This window comes from Palaemon carinicauda, chromosome 19, assembly GCF_036898095.1.
Source record: "Palaemon carinicauda isolate YSFRI2023 chromosome 19, ASM3689809v2, whole genome shotgun sequence".
NCBI classification, from domain to species: domain Eukaryota; kingdom Metazoa; phylum Arthropoda; class Malacostraca; order Decapoda; family Palaemonidae; genus Palaemon; species Palaemon carinicauda.
In genome coordinates this window covers 96,947,105-96,967,104 of record NC_090743.1, presented here as the reverse complement: position 1 = coordinate 96,967,104, position 20,000 = coordinate 96,947,105, and the positions used below count along the sequence as shown (strand labels likewise).

The window sequence follows — 20,000 nt, the reverse complement described above, 5'->3', positions numbered from 1 at the left end:
AACAAATTATGATTTGCAGATGTTATCTTTTGGTGGATGTGTTTGTCAGTAGGCCGAGTAATGAGAAACTCAATCTTCCTCATTCTTGTTTTCCTGAGGTTGAACTAAGTAGTTGAGCTTTTCAGTCCGATTAAATTAAAGCTCTCTTGATAGACCATGATCCCCATTGAGGTGTAGATCCAAATGGTATTTTTTCTTTGTTTTCTATAAAGAGAGCCAATTTCTTAGCTCATGAATTGCCTGGTATTTTTTGAAAGTTCTTGTTAGGGAATTGGTAATTTTACTCCATCATGTAGATATGTTTGTGGCAGCACAAGTCCAGCTGATTACTGGAAAAATTCTGTAGATACCATATTATCTAAAGTTTTTGAACATCTTTTGACAAAAGGTCTAAATAGGAGCCTCTGATGCCCTTCCTACAATCTCCAATGCTGTAAAGAGATTCCTTGCTTGTGGTCAGGAAGCTTATATGATTGTTCTTGATTTTATTTCTCCCTTTGAGTGTGTTAACTACGAGCCCCTTGTTTTCAAACTCAAACAGTGGGAGTAGGAGTGTCTTTTCTTACTATCATTATTGATTTGCTTTAGTAATAGATTACGAAGAGATGTTGTTGATGGGCGCCATAGGGAGCAAAAGAATGTGATATCTGGTGTTTCTTAGGGTACTGTTCTTGGGCCATTATTTTCCATCTTATATACACATGTGGTCTAAAATCAAGCTTGTTGCATATGCAGATGATGCTACTTTCTTTGCTTTAATTCTGTCTTCTGAATGTAGATCTGGGGGAATTAGGGGGAATAGAATTAAGCACTAACAAAACTCAAGTATAATATTGTCAGTAGGTTAAGGACAATGGCTCCTTGATATCCAGATCTCAGCATTGATAATTGTCTTATTGAGAAAGTCTTTTAAGATTTTCAGTGATCAATCTACCCTGATGAAGTGTAATAATTCTTTCATTTTGCCTTGTTTCAACTATTGTTCTCTTGACAGGTCTTCGGCTACTGAATCTCCTCTTAATTTGTTGGACAAGAACGAACAGTCTATTAATTATTTTATTCTTGATCTAGATATTTAACCCCTGGCACCATCGTTCAGTTAGTCCATAATGCATGTTGCATAAGATTTTTCACAACTCTGACCATCCTTTATATTCAGAGCTTCGCAAGCAGTGCCATCCTACTTTTAATATTGTGTATGTAGTTACTTCTAATAATCGTCCCTTCTCTATCATAAGGCTCAATGTTACACAGTATTCTGGAGTTTTTATTCCAGCCTTGACCAAAATGTGAAGTGATCTTCCTATTCGGGCAGTTAAACCGGTGTAATTTCTAAAGTTCAGGCTTGCAGCAAATGTTTTTATGTTGAAGAGGCTGGCATAAATCTCTCTTTAAAGTTTTTATATGATAGAACTATTTTGATATTATTTTCTATTTTCTAATATCGTATATTAATTGTTTATTACTTATGTAGTAGTTTATTCATTTCTTTATTTCCTTTTCGTACCTGGCTATTTTTCCCAATTGGAGCCATTGGGATTATAGAATCCTGATTTTTCACCTAAGGCAGCAGCTTAGCTAATACTAAAATTATTATTATTAATAATAATAATAATAATAATAATAATAATAATAATAATAATAATAATAATAATAATATTTAATGAGCTATGGTATGACTTGAAAGAGATGAGAAAATATATGCAGATACAATAGATAAGGTTATAGACTAACACTCAGACATGCTTAATGTTATAACTGACAGTAAATGCTTCCCCACGGCACAAGACCGAAATTAACAGAAGGAGAATCAAGAGATGGAGAACTTCTGGTACACAAAAAGAGATTACGAAAAGTAAAATGCCACTTGCTCTTAAAAGAATACTTATTCATATGATCTTATCAGTGATAACTTATGCATCTGAAACTTTGAGACTTACTAAAACCTTTGAATATAAAATAGTTGAAATTCAAAATGCTATGGAAATAATAATAATGGGAATAACACTAAACAGAAAAGAAGCAATGTGGATAGGTGAGCAAACTAAAGTAGAAGATATTGTAACAACATATAATAAAAAGAAATGGACATTAGCCGGACATATAATAAGAACGAGAGATAATAGATAATAGACGTGAGTGTAAGGATATTTTTGAGATATTTATCCTGCAGTGAACTTGCTATGGCCGACAATAATGATGAGGATATATAACAGTTTTCACGTATCTAAATTGTTCCAGTCTTTTTACCGAAGCCACTACTTTCACGTATGTATATCGTGTTACTAACTTCTTTACTGCTAACCATAACCTAAGTCTTATATACTTTTATTCTCTCTCTCTCTCTCTCTCTCTCTCTCTCTCTCTCTCTCTCTCTCTCTCTCTCTCTCTCTCTCTCTCTCTCTCTCTCTCGGCTATTATTGCTCTAAAACCCTTGTCTGAAAGTCTTCCACATTTTCAGTAATAATCACCAAATCGTCTGCAAATAGCAAATCCTGCAACTCTTCATTTCCATTCTTTCCCCTTAACACATCCAACATCAGCACAGTTGAAAATGGGTTTAATGCTGCCACTTGGTATGAGCCAGCACTAACTTCAAAGGCATCTGATTCCCCAACTTATGTTGTTACTTTTGTCCTTGTTTTTGTGTACTTCATCTCAACGCTTCCAGTCAACTTCTCTTCGAAGTTCCTCTTCCTCAAGCACCAAAACAAAATTTCCCATGCGATTCCATCATAAATCTTCTCTAATTCTCGCAAAACACAAAAGAGCTTCTGATTTCCCTTTAGCATCTTTACACACATACGCGCGCGCGAGCGCATATACACACACACACACACACATATATATATATATATATATATATATATATATATATATATATATATATATATATATATATATATATATATATATATATATGGCTTCCACATTCGAAGAACACCAAACCACGCTGGCTCCGTGGCAGTTAGATCTTGCTGATCCCAGGGACTTAGCCTCACTCAGAATATTGACTATCTTTTTGAGCTTGGGAAAAAAGGGGGAGATAATTGTTGACCTAACAGCATCCTATGACACTGTGAACCACAGGTTGTTTCTTTTGAAACTTGCCAAAGCTATTCGCAACAGAGCATTCCGCATTTCATCCAGTCACTTCTGAGTAAGACTTTGCTTTGTTGCAATGGGCGGTAAGTAAAGCGAAAAAAGAAGAAATATCTCTCACAGAGGCCTGTGTTGGCCCCGATGCTTTTCAACATCTATACCAATGATGATTCAAAGTTTAGAGCCATAGATTTATATATGTAAATGATCTGTGCCAACCAACCAATCGGATTCATTTGTTACCTTTGAGAGCAAATCATCTGATGTTTTAAAAAACTTAATGAATACTGCAAGCAAACCTTTTTTTATTTTTCAACCCCCCAAAAAAACAGAGGTATGTGCTTTCCATCTTAAAAACTACCAGGCAAAAGGGGAATTGAACAACTCATAGAATGATAAGAAACTGATGAATTACAGCTTCCATGTTTATTTAGAACAAATATTATTTTTAAGAGAAAATGTAAGAAAAAATAAAGGAGAATATATATAACCCAAAATAAGCTCCTTGGTAAACTTGCCAATTAAAATTGGGGAACAAACCCTCAAATTCTAAGGAAAACAGCTATGCCACTAAACTACTCTACTGCCGAATACTGCTCACCACTCTGGGAAAGGCCATGTCATTTCCATAAAGTTGACGCCAAACTAAATCAAGCATATTGTATAATTACTAGTGCCTTAGGACCAACACCCCTTCCAGTACTCTACAGATTGGCCACCACTGTATCACCGAACATCCACCGAACAGCCCATAAAAGGACCCGAAAATATAAACAAGAGAACGATGAAAAGCACCTCCGCTATGATCCCTGGACAGTTAGACAACATAGAACAGTGGAAAGAAAAAGACCACTGCCCACCTGGTGAGACTATCAAGAGTCCTTCCCCAAGGAACAAACTTAGTTAGAAAGGATTGGGGTAATCGAGAAAAATTGGATCCACGTTGCTCTTTATCTTTCTCTTAGCGTTATTCCCATCATTATTCTTTCCATTTCTCTATAGGTTGTAATTGGCTTATGGTCCAAGGCATAGATATCCAAATCTCCAAGTTTCGGAAGAATAAGTTAATATTAGCAGTTCCATCTAATTAAATACTTTTCTTTTTAGAGAGAATGACATATTACATTTCATAATTTCGTTTTGTTTATCAAAAGCTTTATACCATAATCCCTATTTGTTTTCTCTCAGCATTTTCATTAAACATTATCTTGGGTTTATTCATATAAATCTTATGTCCTACACTTCAGCTTTCTCTATTCAGATCTTCTATACTCTTCTGCAATTCCTCCTATCACTAAACAAAACTTTGTTATCTGAAAATCCTAAGTTGTTAAGGTATCCCCCATTAGTGTTAATCCCTACATTTTGTCTATCTATTTTTTAAAACTTCCTCAAGGCTTGCTGTGATTAATTTAGGAGAAATGGGGTCTCCCTGTTTAGCTCTCTCTCAGTCGGAACTTGCTCACCATATGTAAAGGCTTATCCATAACCCTTATGTGTGGTTTCTGCCTTGTTTTATATGTGCATATATATATATATATATATATATATATATATATATATATATATATATATATATATATATATATATATATATATATGTGTGTGTGTGTGTGTGTGTGTGTGTGTGTGTGTTTGTGTGTGTGTGTTTGCATATGTGCGTGCATGTATGTATATATGATGACAGCAAGCCGGGAGGAAAAAGGAAACGAAGATTGGACAAGCGCTTTCGTGTTATTATTACACAGCTTCACGGTCTTATGGTTTAAAAATACAATTAGAATACAAAGAAACCTCTGTGATGACGTAAAACAGAAAAAATGAGCAAATTACAAATTACTTAAAAGCTAGTTGTTTAAAAATGTTGTTTACAAGAAATTCATCCAGTTTGTACATACCTGAACTGGTGTTAAGCAGATCTTCGAAATTTTTCTTAATTAAAACTGTTTCAATGATATTTCTTTTAACAAAATCTTTGCAAAATATAAGTTCTTTAGCAGCTTTCCAATTAATAGCGTGGTTGCACTCATTCATATGCTGAAAAAGACTGCTGGCAATGTTCCCCGTTCTTACATTATATTTATGCTGTTTTAATCTAGTTTCTAGTGCTTTGCCACTTTGACCGATATACCGTTTATTACACTGATTGCATGGAATTTCGTATACACATCCGTTAATCTGTTTTGGGGAATTTTTTATCAATATATTCTTGAGTGTGTTGTTTCTAAAAATTACATTAATTCCAAAAGGTTTTAAAATTCCAGGTATAGGTACAAACTGTTTGAAAAAAGGTAAAACAAGGAGGTTATTCACATTAAAATCATCGTTGTTAACAAAGCCATAAAAAGTTTTCTTTGCCTTTTGACAGGCTCTGTTTATGAAATGTGATGGGTACTTTAAAATAGATGCTATTTCATGAATTTTCCCAAGCTCAGCTTCAAGGAGATCAGGGCAACTTACCCGCAGTGCCCATGAAGAGGTGTAATAATAACACGAAAGCGCTTGTCCAATCTTCGTTTCCTTTTTCCTCCCGGCTTGCTGTCATCTTGAGACATCGCATGTTCCAGCGATTTGTCATTAGTATGTATATATATATATATATATATATATATATATATATATATATATATATATATATATATATACATATATATATATATATATATATATATATATATATATATATATATATATATATATATATATATATGTGTGTGTGTGTGTGTGTGTGTGTGCGTGAGTGTTTGAATATGTGCGTGCATGTATATATATATATATATATATATATATATATATATATATATATATATATATAAATATATATATATATATATATATATATATATATATATATATATATATATATATATATATATATATATATATATATAACAAGTATTTTTAGTTCGTCAATCCATCACGTTCTCTTCCTTTCCCTGCTTCTTTTGCAATCTCTAGGGCCCCATTTACATATTCTTAATGTCTACCTTTTATCTGTCACTCTCATCATATGTTTTGCAGATGTTCGTTTCTTTTGCTTATTTGTTATTAGAATATCCTTTACTTTAATTTGGTCTCGCATCCAGGTTGCTCTTTTTCTGTTTTTTACAGTTATTCACATCTTTATTTTTTCCACAATTCTTGGAGTTGTAACTAGCTTATGTTCTAAGGCTTCAGTAGGGCTCTATATTTCTTATGAATAAGTTAATACTGGTAGGATCATCTAATCATATATTTTTCTTTTTAGAGAAAGTGGTATTTTACATTTCCTAATCATTTTTTTTTACCAAATGCTCTCCATCCCATGCTTATCCTTCTTTTAATTTTTATCTCATGGTATGGGGAAACACTTACATTCTGTCCAAAGTACATATATTCATTAACAATCTCTAGAAGTTCGTCAATAACCTTATTTGTTGTTACTCGGCATATTCATTGAACATCGTCTTAGTTTTACTCATATTTATCTTTAATCCTACATATCTGCTCTCTCTCTCTCTCTCTCTCTCTCTCTCTCTCTCTCTCTCTCTCTCTCTCTCTCTCTCTCTCTCTCTATATATATATATATATATATATATATATATATATATATATATATATATATATATATACATACATATATATATACTGTATATATATATATATATATATATATATATATATATATATATATATATATATATATATATATACACACACTTACTGTATATATTGTGTGATAGGAATTTTACTTATTATACTCTTTGTTTAATTGGTATTATCCCTTTCTCATATATCGACGTATTATACGTATCCTTATATTATGTAATAAATGACCCCAGACAATATATAGTGGAAGAAGATATTTTCAAGAACAAACAAACAAAACACTACTACGAGAGCGAACAAAGAACTTCCCGGAAAGCAAGCAGGAAAACGCCTTTAACTCGTAACTTTGATATCGGGATCCAGGCACGAAACCATTAATTTACAAGAGCCAGACAAATAACGCCAACAAGAGAAGAAGTAATTGCTCGCACGTACCTACAACGTTCAAGAAACCGTAGATCGATGTGGGAGGCAGAGTGTTTATATTGCAGGTGTAGTATCCGTGATCCCTGATGGTGACGTTGGTGATCGTGAGAATCCACGTCGATCTTTGTTCTCTCTGCACAGACATTCGGGGATCCCTGATGATTACGGCTTCGCCCATCGACAAGACTATGTTGGTCACTTTTTTCATCCATGCTACCTGAATCGAAGGATAAATTATAATAATAATAATAATAATAAGAAGAAGAATAAGAAGAAGAAGAAGAAGAAGAAGATGAAGAAAAAGAAAAATAACAATAACAACAACAACAACGACAACAACGAGGTAATCGTTGCTGAAATATAAATCCTCATTACCGCTAATTTAACAACTGGTCTTTAAGACTACTTTTACCAAGGTGTATAGAAATATAAAGACCTTTCATTTGCTATATACAGTTGACGGTCCAAAGGTTTAAAGGCCGCTAATGATCGGTAGAGGCAAGGGACAGTGACATAGCCCTGTTAAGCAGACCAATCCTCTAGCGACTGAGCATATTACATATAATCAGCGCCCAAGCCCCCTCTCCACACAAGCTATCAGCTGATGACACAGCAGATAGACCTACAGGCTCCCCCAAACCCTCCATCCTTAGCTCACAAGGATGGTGAGGTTGCAGCAACCAAAAGAACTAACAAGTCTGAGTGGGACTCAAACCCCAGTTCGGCAACCACCAGGCAAGGGTGCTACCACCAGGCCACCACAGCTCTTGAATTAACGGTAAGTTATTCAGATCCTTAACTATGAGGCTTGTTCGTTATAGGATTGTAGGGAATAGCAAATTGAAAAATCTTTTTAACGAATATATGCGGAAACTAGAAATGAAACAAGTAAAAAATTATCAGCATTATGATAATTGCTATTATGACTACTTTTATGTAAAATTGCATAAGAGTCCATTAGAAACCTCCCTATTTCGTGATCCCAACGGCAGAAAGTAAAGCCTCTTCAGAAGATCGTCGTCCTTGGTTATGGGGCAGGGTTAAAGGGGGGCTTCTGGATATCAGCAGCTATTGCCTAGGTCTTGGGGTTCACAGCTTGGGGGAGAAGAGGGGTTGAGTACTCAATATAATGTGTATATATATATATATATATATATATATATATATATATATATATATATATATATATATATATATATATATGTATATTTATATATATATATATATATATATATATAAGTATATATATATATATATATATATATATATATATATATATATATATATATATATATATATATAAGTATATATATATATATATATATATATATATATATATATATATATATATATTTATATATATATATAAGTATATATATATATATATATATATATATATATATATATATATATATATATAAGTATATACATATATACTTATAGATATATATATATATATATATATATATATATATATATATATATATATATACTTATATATATATTATATATATATAATTATATATATATATATATATATATATATATATAATTATATATATATATATATATATATATATATATATATATATATATATATATATATATATATATATATATATATAGTCCATAGGACTTTTTTATTGTTCTTTCATCCTGTTAAGTTATGTAAGACATTTAAACTTTTATTGGAGTATCAGAAAATTAAATCCAAATATACTAAATTATTTTAATTAATTCTAATAGAAGTGATTAAGACATTTTATAGTGATGTTTGCATGAGACAATGAGACATGATTTTTCGCTTTAAACTGTGAAATAAAATACAGCAAAGGGACAGTGATATATATAGCCTCCTGGCTAGTAAAGTGGTAACGTGTTCGCCTATCATTCGTATGGTGGCAGATCGATCACAGCCCGGGACTATGAGTTCTAAGCCGTTTACTGGGGAGGCCACTACTATGTTTGGGCACCACACTGGGCTGTTGGGCTTTCCCGGCTGACGTTCTGATGAGAATCTATTCTGGTGAAACTGGAATTGAAACAAGTCACCTTTCCTATACCCTTTGGTTTTCAAATCACATAGCCCAACAGAAATGGTGTATCTACTAACATCCCTCTGTTCCAAAAGGAGGAAGAGGGACTATGAACAATTCAAAGAAGAAGAATATATGCATTTGAAATGAGAAAAGTTTATCCTCTTAATGTAATGGTACCAAAATGAGCTAAACTGACACAAACACAGATTGCCCAGAGTTTAGACTCGCGGCCATAGCCCCCTAATTATAGTTTATACTATTAAGTAATTCGTTTATAACAAAATAAGGCTTTATAATGCAATAATCGATGATGATTATCCTCGATCCGTTGTTTACCTAACGTATAATTAAGGCAGATTATCAGGGAAAATAACCAATATTTTGTCCATGTGATGATTTAATCGTAGAAAGTATTTGGTTAACATATGAACCTGGGGTATTATTTAGAATTATTGATTATTCAAATTTTATAAGGTTGCTAAAGGGTTTATTACTATAATCAACATATTAGACTGATAACTATTTTCAATGAAACGGCTATTTAAATAGGTTATAGGAGAAATTATATATATATAAATATATATATATATATATATATATATATATATATATATATATATATATATATATATATATATATATATATATATATATATATATATATATATATCATCATCATCATCATCATCATCATCATCATCATCCTCTCCTCCTACGCCTATTGAAGCAAAGGCCCTCCGGTAGATTTCGCCAGTCGTCCCCATCTCGAGCTTTTAATTCAATACTTCTCCATTCATCATCTACTTCGCGCTTCTTAGTCCTCAGCCATGTAGGCCTGGGTCTTCCAACTCTTCTAGTCCCTTGTTGAACCCAGTTAAACGTTTCGTAAACTAATCTCTCTTGCGGAGTGCGAAGAGCATGCCCAAACCATCTCCATCTACCCCTCATCATGATCTCATCCAAATATGGCACTCGAGTAATCTCTCTTATAGTTTCATTTCTTATCCTGTCCTGCCATTTAACTCCCAATACCCCTCTGAGGGCTTTATTCTCAAATCTACTTTATCTATTGGAGATTGTTTCCTTGTTATACCATGGCTCATGTCCATATAGTAACACCGATCTCACTAGACTGATTTATAGTCTGATTTTTATATTGAATTTTAGGCGATTTAATTTCCAAATTTTACTTAACCTAGCCATTGTCTGGTGTGCTTTTTTCAGTCTTTCACCAAACTCTAATTTTAAAGACCGTGTATTGAAGATCATAGTTCCTAAATACTTGAATGATTCTACCTCCTTAATCCTTTCTCCTTCCTTTGATATTTCATCTTCCATTGCACACTCCGTTCTCGTCATCTCTGTCTTTCTTCTATTAATCTTGAGCCTAAACTCGTGTGATGTTTCATGCATTCTTGTAAGCAAGCATTGCAAATCCTGTGGTGGTCTGCTAACAAGGACAGCGTCATAAGCATACTCTAGGTCTGCTAATTTCCTATCACCCATCCAGTCCAATCCTTCTCCACCATCTCCGACTGTTCTACGCATTACAAAATCCATGAGGAGTATAAAAACATAGGTGACAACACATTCCCTTGGAGTACTCCGCTGTTCACTGGAAATTCATTTGATAAGTCTCATTAACATTAACTTTGCACTTGCTATGCTCACGAACAGACTTAATCAAATTCATTTATTTAACAGAAATTCCATAATTACGCAGGACTCTCCACAAAATTGGCCGGTGCACACTATCAAATGCCATTAAACGTGGTTTTCTACATCCTACGCATTTCTGAACATGTCTCAAAATGAAAATTTGGTCAGTGCAACTTCTACTTTTTCGAAATCCTGCATGTTCATTTCTCAGCCTTTCATCAATCTTTCTCTCCAGTCTCTTTAGGATAAGCATACTATATATTTTCATAACAACTGACGTAAGTGTTTGGTGTGTGTATACATACATACATATATATATATATATATATATATATATATATATATATATATATATATATATATATATATATATATATATATATATATGTGTGTGTGTGTGTGTGTGTGTGTGTGTGTGTGTGTGTGATATTTTTCCTTCTTTTGTACAAGGAAACAATAATTTCAAGTCCATATCTTGATATGCGACTTAAGAACTCATTGCTGCATTAATTAACAAAAGAACACCCACAATACTCTTCATAAAATACTTCAATAAATGTAGCTGTTTTCACGTGACATGGATAACCAAAAGTGCTTTATGAAAAAAAAAAAAAATACCTTTCTCTTTGGGGACTTTAAGATTCATTGGTACCTATTGCCATTCAAATTAGAGTTTTTTATCAGAATTTACGGAATTTTGGAATGCTGGGACAGTCCTTCTATCACAAAATACAATAAACTAGTATGATATTTTTACTATGTTTAGCTCTAAACAATTTCTGGGTACGGGCGTTCATTACATTCAGGCAAGCAAGAACTGAACCTAGAGTCCCTGTTGGTCAACATTGAAATCTCTTTCTGTGGAATATCTAAAAGTAATGCCTATTTACATATATCACATTCACATGAAAACCATGCAACATTCTGTCATGCTGGAAAATTTTGATTCTAAATTATTATTTATCTTTTCTTTAAACTGGAACTCTAGTGTGATCTATAAAATATGATAGGCTACTTCCTCCATCCTGAAATTATGTAGAGCCATTCAAGAGTGAGTGCTTCTATTTAGGACCTCTTTTGCAGATCACAATGGGTATTATTACAGCTATTGAAGAAATCATTTTTAAAATCTAAGAAATATGAATAGAACAAGGTTATACCAAGGTTAATGTAAATAGTTATTGTTTTTAATCTACTTCCCGGTGATGTTCATTCAAAAATTCCTTATATGCTCATTTCAAATCATCATATTAATTCCACTTTTCCTCTTTTTTACAATGCCTGACCTTTTGAAAAACTAAATTAGGCCTTAAAGCTATTGACTGCTATCGTTGCAACCTTGTTTAAGTGGTAAAAGGTTTTATGTATTTTGCATAGAAAATATTATAATTGTTATAATTATGTATAAAATATATGCAGCACTTATGAAACATTAGGTTAATATATTATTCACATCGAGATCTATCACTCATTCACACTCAGTAGATACATTCATGAACCTGCAGTATGAGACTAATTCCTCGCTATGTGTATGGTGCCCCATTCCAGGGGTATTTACGTTAAGAAAATAAGACACTATACATAACAACTACCCATCTTATAAATTAAGAAATGATTTCCACCATTTCCAGCAATCCTGAAACATATTCATGCCAGAAAAAAGAATTGGCAATAATTTCAAATCTCTCCCTCCGTAAAGACTAATTTCTAGTTTTCTTGATCCTTTGTAAAATAATATTCTTTGCGCAAGCAAGACCAGAATTCAAAGTATTGAATCAGGGAAATTTTCTATTATAATAGGTACCAAAGGCAATTGGATAAGTGGTCTTACTCTTACTCTTACCAGCATAATAGAAAAAGAGAAAATAATAGGTAGGAAAATGAATAGTGGCAGTCGAGAAATGAAATTATTTGATATTCGTAATCCAATATTGGACAACTGATTTCCGTAGAGACTTAAACTTTTTACACCAGATAGGTCGGTTGAGACGCATTAGCTCACTAATCTCAGGATTTCATAAACTATTTAAGGATTTCATGTTATAAACAAAAGGGTATGTGGAGGTAGTAGAGGCAACATAAGTTGTATTTCATGAATAGTACTATGAGGTAATTCTAAAAAGAATTATGAAGACTACCCAATCAAATATTCAAAACCTTTCACGGGTGATGCAGGCTTTATTTTATTCATAAATAGTAAATGAAATTAGGACACACCACAGCGAATAGAAAATAAGAGGTCAATAAAAAGAAGAAGAAGAAGAAGAAATGAAGCTCTCAAATAAAAGACGAATACACAACTATTTCATAATTAGCTACACTACCACTATAAATAACAAATCAAAGTCACTATACGGTATATCTCAGCTATGCTGAGCTAGGCAGTATATCTTAGCAATCCATGTTTGCCAAGGATTATATAAGCGGATGAGTAACCTAATTGGGTAACAGGAAGAGGGTGTGGAGTAAATGCCCCTCCTTAATCACGACGAAATTACTGGCAGCAGGGTGATGAATTGGATTTAAGGTGATAGGACAAGATGTCTCTTCGGTTCTTAATCCTGATGCCTGGCGGGTTGTCTTACTGGAATTAGTTTGGACAGGCAGGAGTCACTTGCCTTATTTAGATAGGCACTATGTGTCACAAGGAACTGGCTATCCTTTGATCAATCTAGCTAATGAATCCTCCATAAATTTAGTCAGTCTATAGAAAGAGAGAATGACAGAATGGTACCCAATCCCGGATGTAGCAAGGTACTGAAAATCTCCCAATTTTTAAACACTAAAAAAAATTTGAAAATTGGTAATTGTAAAGTTAGAACAATGAAACAGTTTGGGAAGTTACAAGAAGTGGAGAATGAATTTATAAAACATAGTTTGGATACCTTAGCCCTAAGTGAAGCACGTTGTAAGAGGAATGGTAAAGAAATCTTAGTACCAGTATATATATATATATATATATATATATATATATATATATATATATATATATATATATATATATATATATATATATATATAATATATATATATAATATTATATATATATAATATTATATATATATATATATATATATATATATATATATATATATATATATATATATATATATATATTATATATATATAATATACTGTGTATATATATATATTATATATATATATAATATACTGTGTATATATATATATATATATATATATATATATATATATATATATATATATATACATATATATATATATATATATATATATATATATATATATATATATATATATATATATATATATATATATATATATATATATTCAGGAAGATCAGATGGAGTTGAAAGAGAAGGGGTAGGTATGATGACACCAAAAGCTGAAAATGCATCAACTGAGTGGAGAGCTGTAAACAGTAGATTATTACTTGAAAAGCTTAAATCAAAGCCGTGTAATATGAGTATCATAGTTTGCTTTGAACCAACAAATGATTCCTTTGAAGAAAGGAAGGATGAATACTATGAAGAACTGCAAATTATAATAGATGAGATCCGAGAGAGAAATTAAAAAAATTTTAATTGGTGACCTCAATGCTAAAGTTGGAATGAATAATCAATGAATAGAGAATGTGATGGGTATTGAGGGTCTTGGCGAAATTGAAAATGAAAGTGGAGCACTTTTTGTAAGTTTTTAAAACAAACAAACTTGTCATTGGAGGTAATCTTTCCCAGCACAAGGAGATCCACAAATATACATGCACTTCACCACGTGGCAATTACAAAAATCAAATAGATGGATTCAAGGTGATTGATAATGAAGCTACCTTTAAAAAGCTCAGGAGATAGAAAGTCCCTGGATACGATGGAATAACTGCCGAGATGATATTAGCCGCAAATGGATTGACTCCCAAGATAATTACAAGATTATTTTGTAAAATGTGGCATGAAGAGGCAAAACCTGATGAATGGAAGCTAGGAGTGCTCTTGAAAATGACATGAAAAGGAGACCTGAATTATTACAATAATTACAGGTATCACACATGAGTTGTCATGAAAATATATAGTATGCTCATTCTCAAGAGAAAAAAGAGATAGATTGATCAAAAGATGAGCGATGAACAGATAGGATTTAGAAAATTAGAAGTTTCACTGACCAAATTTCATTTTAAGACATGTTGTGCGGCAATGTGTAGAATATATGAATCTACTATTTATGGCATTTGTGGACTATGAATAAGCCCTTGATAGTATGGAGAGTCCTGCGTTATTGTGGAATTAGTATTGAATATGTAAATTTGATTAAGTCTGTTCATGAGTATGATAAGTGCAAAGTTAATGTTAGAAGTCCTATCAAATAAATTTCCAGTGAACAACAGAGTACGCCAAGGAAATGTGTTGTTACCCATGTTGTTTATCCTCCTCATGGATTTTGTAATGCATATAACATTTGGGGATGGTGGGGAAGGATTGGGCTGGATTGGTGATAAGAAATTAGCTGACCTGGAGTATGCTGAGGATGCTATCCTTATTAGCAGAATGCATGAAATATCACAGGAGGTTGGTCTAGAGCTAAATAGAAGAAAGACAGAGATAATGAGAGCCGAATATGCACTGGAATATAAAATATCATTGAAAGGACAAAGGATTAATGAGGTAGAATCATTTTAATATTTAGGAGCTATAATCTTCAATACATGGCCTTGAAATTTGGAGTTTAATGAAAGATTGAAAAAAACAAATCAGGCAATGGCTAAGTTAAGTAAAATTTGGAAATCAAATTGCCTGAAATTACATATGAAAATCAGCCTATATCAGTTTAGTAAGATCAGTATTACAATATGGACATGAGTCATGGTATGAAAATATCCAACAGAGATTGTACATTTGAGAACAAAGCCCTTGAATAAATATTGGGTGTTAAGTGGCAGGACACGATTAGAAAATAAAGTAACAGATTTCTCGACTGCCATATTATTATTATTATTATTATTATTATTATTATTATTATTATTATTATTATTATTATTATTATTATTACCAGCCAAGCTACTACCCTAGTTGGAAAAGCAAGATACTATAAGCCCAAGGGATCCAACAGGGAAAAATAGCCAAGTGAGGAAAGGAAATAAGGAAATAAATAAACGATATAAGAAGTAATACAAAAACAAAATAAGAATATTTCAGAAAAACATTAACAATATTAAAAAATTTAATTAACATATATACTATAATAAGACTTATGTCAGTCTGTTCAATATAAAAACATTTGCAGCAAGTTTGAACTTTTGAAGTTCTGCTGATTCAACTACCCGATTAGGATGGCCATTCCACAACTTGGTCATAGATGGAATAAAACTTTTAGTATACTGTGTAGTCTTGAGTCTCATGATGGAAAAGGCCTGACTAATAGAATTAACTGCATGACTAGTATCACTAACTGGATGGAACTGCCCAGGAAGATTTGAATGTAAAGGATGGTCAGAATTATGAAAAGTCTTATGCAAATTGTATAATGAACTAATTGAACAACGGTGTCAATGATTAATATCTAAATCAGAAATAAGAAATTTAATAGACCATAAGTTCCTGTCCAACAAATTAAGCTGAGAATCAGCAGCTAAAGACCAGACAGGGAAACAATACTCGCAACATGGTAGAATAAAAGAATTCAAACACTTCTTAAGAATAGATTGATCACCAAAAATTTTAAAACACTCTCTGTAAGCCAATTCTTTGTGCAATTGGAGATGACACGGACCTAATGCGTTTCACAAAAGTAAATTTGCTGTCGAGAATCACACCTAACATTTTAAATCATACAAAGTTAAAGAAACATTATCAATGCTGAGATCCGGATGTTGAGAAACCACTGTCGTTGACCAACTTACAATTATACTTTGAGTTTTGTTAGGATTCAACTTCATACCCCATAATATGCACCATGCACTAATTTTAGCTGAATCTTTATTAAGGGATTCATCAACCCCAGATCTATATTTAGAAGAATTGATGCAAATAGAGTGGCATCATCTGCATATGCAACAAGTTTGTTTTCTAGGCCAAACTACATGTCAAGTGTACATAGTATGAAAAGTAATGGGCCAAGAACACCACCCTGTGAAACACCAGATACTATACTAACTATGGTGCCCATCAACAAAAACTCATTGTTTAAGTTTGAAAACAAGGGCCTCCTGACTAACATGGTGAAAGACCACTAAAATCAATGACAATCCTACGAACTTCCTGACCAAAATCAAGGGATTTCTGTACAGAATTGGATATTGTAAGAAGGGCATCACATACTCCAAGGCTTTTATGAAAACCAAATTGCAAACTATGAAACAGATTACCTTCAACAAACCTATTAAGATATTTTGCCAGAAGATATTTAAAAACTCTAGATAATATGGGAGTTAAAAGAAATTGGGCGGTAATCAATTGGACTTGAGCTACCACAAACACATTTACATAGTGGAGTAACGTTACCAATTATCCAACAAGTGCTAAAAGCTCCTCTTTTTGCTAACTTGCGCAAAATAACAAATTACTTTGGAGCTAAGAAGTCTGCAGTTTATGAAAACAAGAAAAATACCATTGGGTTCTACACCTCCATATGCATCAAGGTCCATCAAAAGAACTTTGATTTCACGAGATCCAAAAGCTAAACTAGTTAGTTTAGCATCAGAAAAACATAGATGAAGAAGTTCGAGTTTCTCATTACTCTGTTTACTGTCAAACACATCAGCCAAAAGGGTTGCCTTTTCCTTTGGATAGTGGGTGATTGAGCTATCTGGTTTAAGTAAAGGAGGAACCGTTGCCTCTACACCAAAAAGTGCAGATTTAAGGGTAATCCACCACTTATGTTCCAGAGTTGTACCTGGAAGGGTTTCTTTTATTGTTAGATTGTATTCCTTTTCAGTTCAAGCATAAACTCTCTGAGCAAAAGCTCTAAGGTGAGTATAACTATTCTACGTCAAATTTGATCTGTTACCCTTCCAAAGATGATAAGCCTCCTCATTCTCCATATAAGCACGTCTACAATCATCATTGAACCATGGTTTGTCCTTCATTCAGTACCTTAGCACACGAGACGGGATACACCTATCAATTATGTTGACTATATTCTCATTTATAGGGACAACAGGATCAACACTACTATACAATTGTGACCAATTCAAGCCCAAAATATCCTGCAAAATTCCATTCCAGTCTGCTTGAGATTTCCTATAAATCTTACATGAGTATGATACATCAGGAACAGGCTGCTCAGTCTTCACTACTAATGAAATCAAGGCATGATCAGATTCCCGACTGGAGAACCAAACTTACTTGTTATAACGCCAGGGGAATTAGCGCATAGGAGGTTCAAGAAATTACCAGACCTGTGAGTAGCTTCACTTATGATTTGCTCATAGCCTGGTTCAGACGCAAAGTCTAAAGCTCTTAAGCCATGGCAATCGGTAGGAGAAACAGAACTTAACCACTCCCATGGTAAGCATTGAAATCACCAACTAAGACAAAAGAGGCCTTTCGATCATCTTCTTATATCTTAGCCATAATGGTAAGAAGACAAACGAAGATAGAATCATCCATGTCTGAATTCCGGTAGATCAAACACAAATGAAGTTGTTATTCCTGCCACAAACTTTTATTACCTGAATCTCATGACATCCACATTCATAGCAGGACTTATGAGAAGCAGGGTACTCAATCCTAATATACACCGCCATTCCCCTGGCCTTATGGAGGACATCATTTTTCAATATTATTGGCTTCTTAAAACCAGTTATAAGGAGCTCAGATGAGTGTCTCATATAAAAAACCTAAGTTTCTGAGCCCAAAAGAACATCATACTGTCTGGACGTAACTGTATAGTCTTGAATATTTGCATGAAGACCATGAATATTGCAATACAGTAGACAACATTGACAAAATCTAGGACGTACTGGTCCTGGATTTTGCTCAATGTCTCCAGACAGCATAATAATTAGTGGTAATAAAAAAAGAGACATCATACTTAAAAACTAAATTAACAAGAATGATAACAAAAACAATATGTACGGAAGTATGAATAAAGAGATTGATCAAACCCATGGGCTATAAATAAAAAGTCGTAAAAACTGGTCAACATGGAATAGTCGATACACCATGAAAGGCTAAATATCCTCCAGGACAGCCACTTCAACTGAAGGGAGTACAGTAAGGATGGTTTTGAAAAGAAAATGAATCAGATAAGGAAAAGACAACCTCTTGATAAACCATCAGGCCTCTATGGCCCTTCTATTAAGCCTGACTAACACACTATTTCAAAAAAAACAAGAGGAAGAAAGAAAATATGATAAAATAGTGTGCCCGAGTGTACTCTAACCGAAGACAGTGGAAGACCATGGTACAGAGGCTATGGCACTACCCAAGACTAGAAAACAATGGTTTGATTTTGGAGTGTCCTTCTCCTAGAATAGCTGCTTACCATAAATAAAGAGTCTCTTATGCCCTTACCATGAAGAAAGTAGCCTTTGAACAATTACAGTACAATAATTAGCCCCTTGAGTGAGGAAGTGTTTGGTAATTTCAGTGTTGTCAGGTGCATGAGGAATGACAAAAATCTGTAAAGAATGGGCCAGACTATTCGGTGTGTGTGTAGGCAAAGAAAAAAAAATGAGCCGTAACCAGAGAGAGGGAACCTATGCATTACTATCTGGCCAGTCAAAGTATCCAAAAACTCTCAAGCCGTAGTATCTCAACGTGTCGCTGGTGCCCTAGCCAACCTACTACCCCTCACCATGATCTCATGGTGAGGAGTAGATGGAGATAGTTTGGTCATGCTCTTTGCAGTCTTCAAAGAGATTAGTTCATCAAACTTTTAACAGAGATCCATAAGGCACTAGAAGAGTTGGAAGACTCAGACCTACATGGCTGAGGACTATGAAGTGTGAAGTAGGGGATGATGAATGGAGAAGTATTGATTTAAAAGCTCATGATAGAAACGACGAGCGAAATCTATCGGAGGCTCTTTGCATCAATATGAAATTATATCTAATGTTACTTTTTGCGCTATCGGGAGCAGAGGAACTTACTAGTACACTTATTAGTATTTGAGTTTGGATGATACAATTTACCTTTCCTCGTGGAATCCTTGATTATAATTATTCTAGATTTGGAGTAAAAACATACAGGATAGGAATCTAACTCACAAATT

The 20,000-nt window shown here is 33.2% G+C and overlaps 1 protein-coding gene across 1 annotated transcript in view; it reads right to left on the bottom strand.

The window, feature by feature from the left end:
• The window catches only part of LOC137659153 (lachesin-like), a 52,094-nt gene extending 44,770 nt beyond the window's left edge, over positions 1–7,324 (bottom strand). The window contains exon 1 of the mRNA XM_068394220.1: positions 7,126–7,324. Coding sequence (XP_068250321.1) covers positions 7,126–7,324 — 199 coding nt within the window. The remainder of the gene's footprint in view (positions 1–7,125) is intronic.
• Between the last annotated feature and the right edge of the window lie 12,676 nt (positions 7,325–20,000).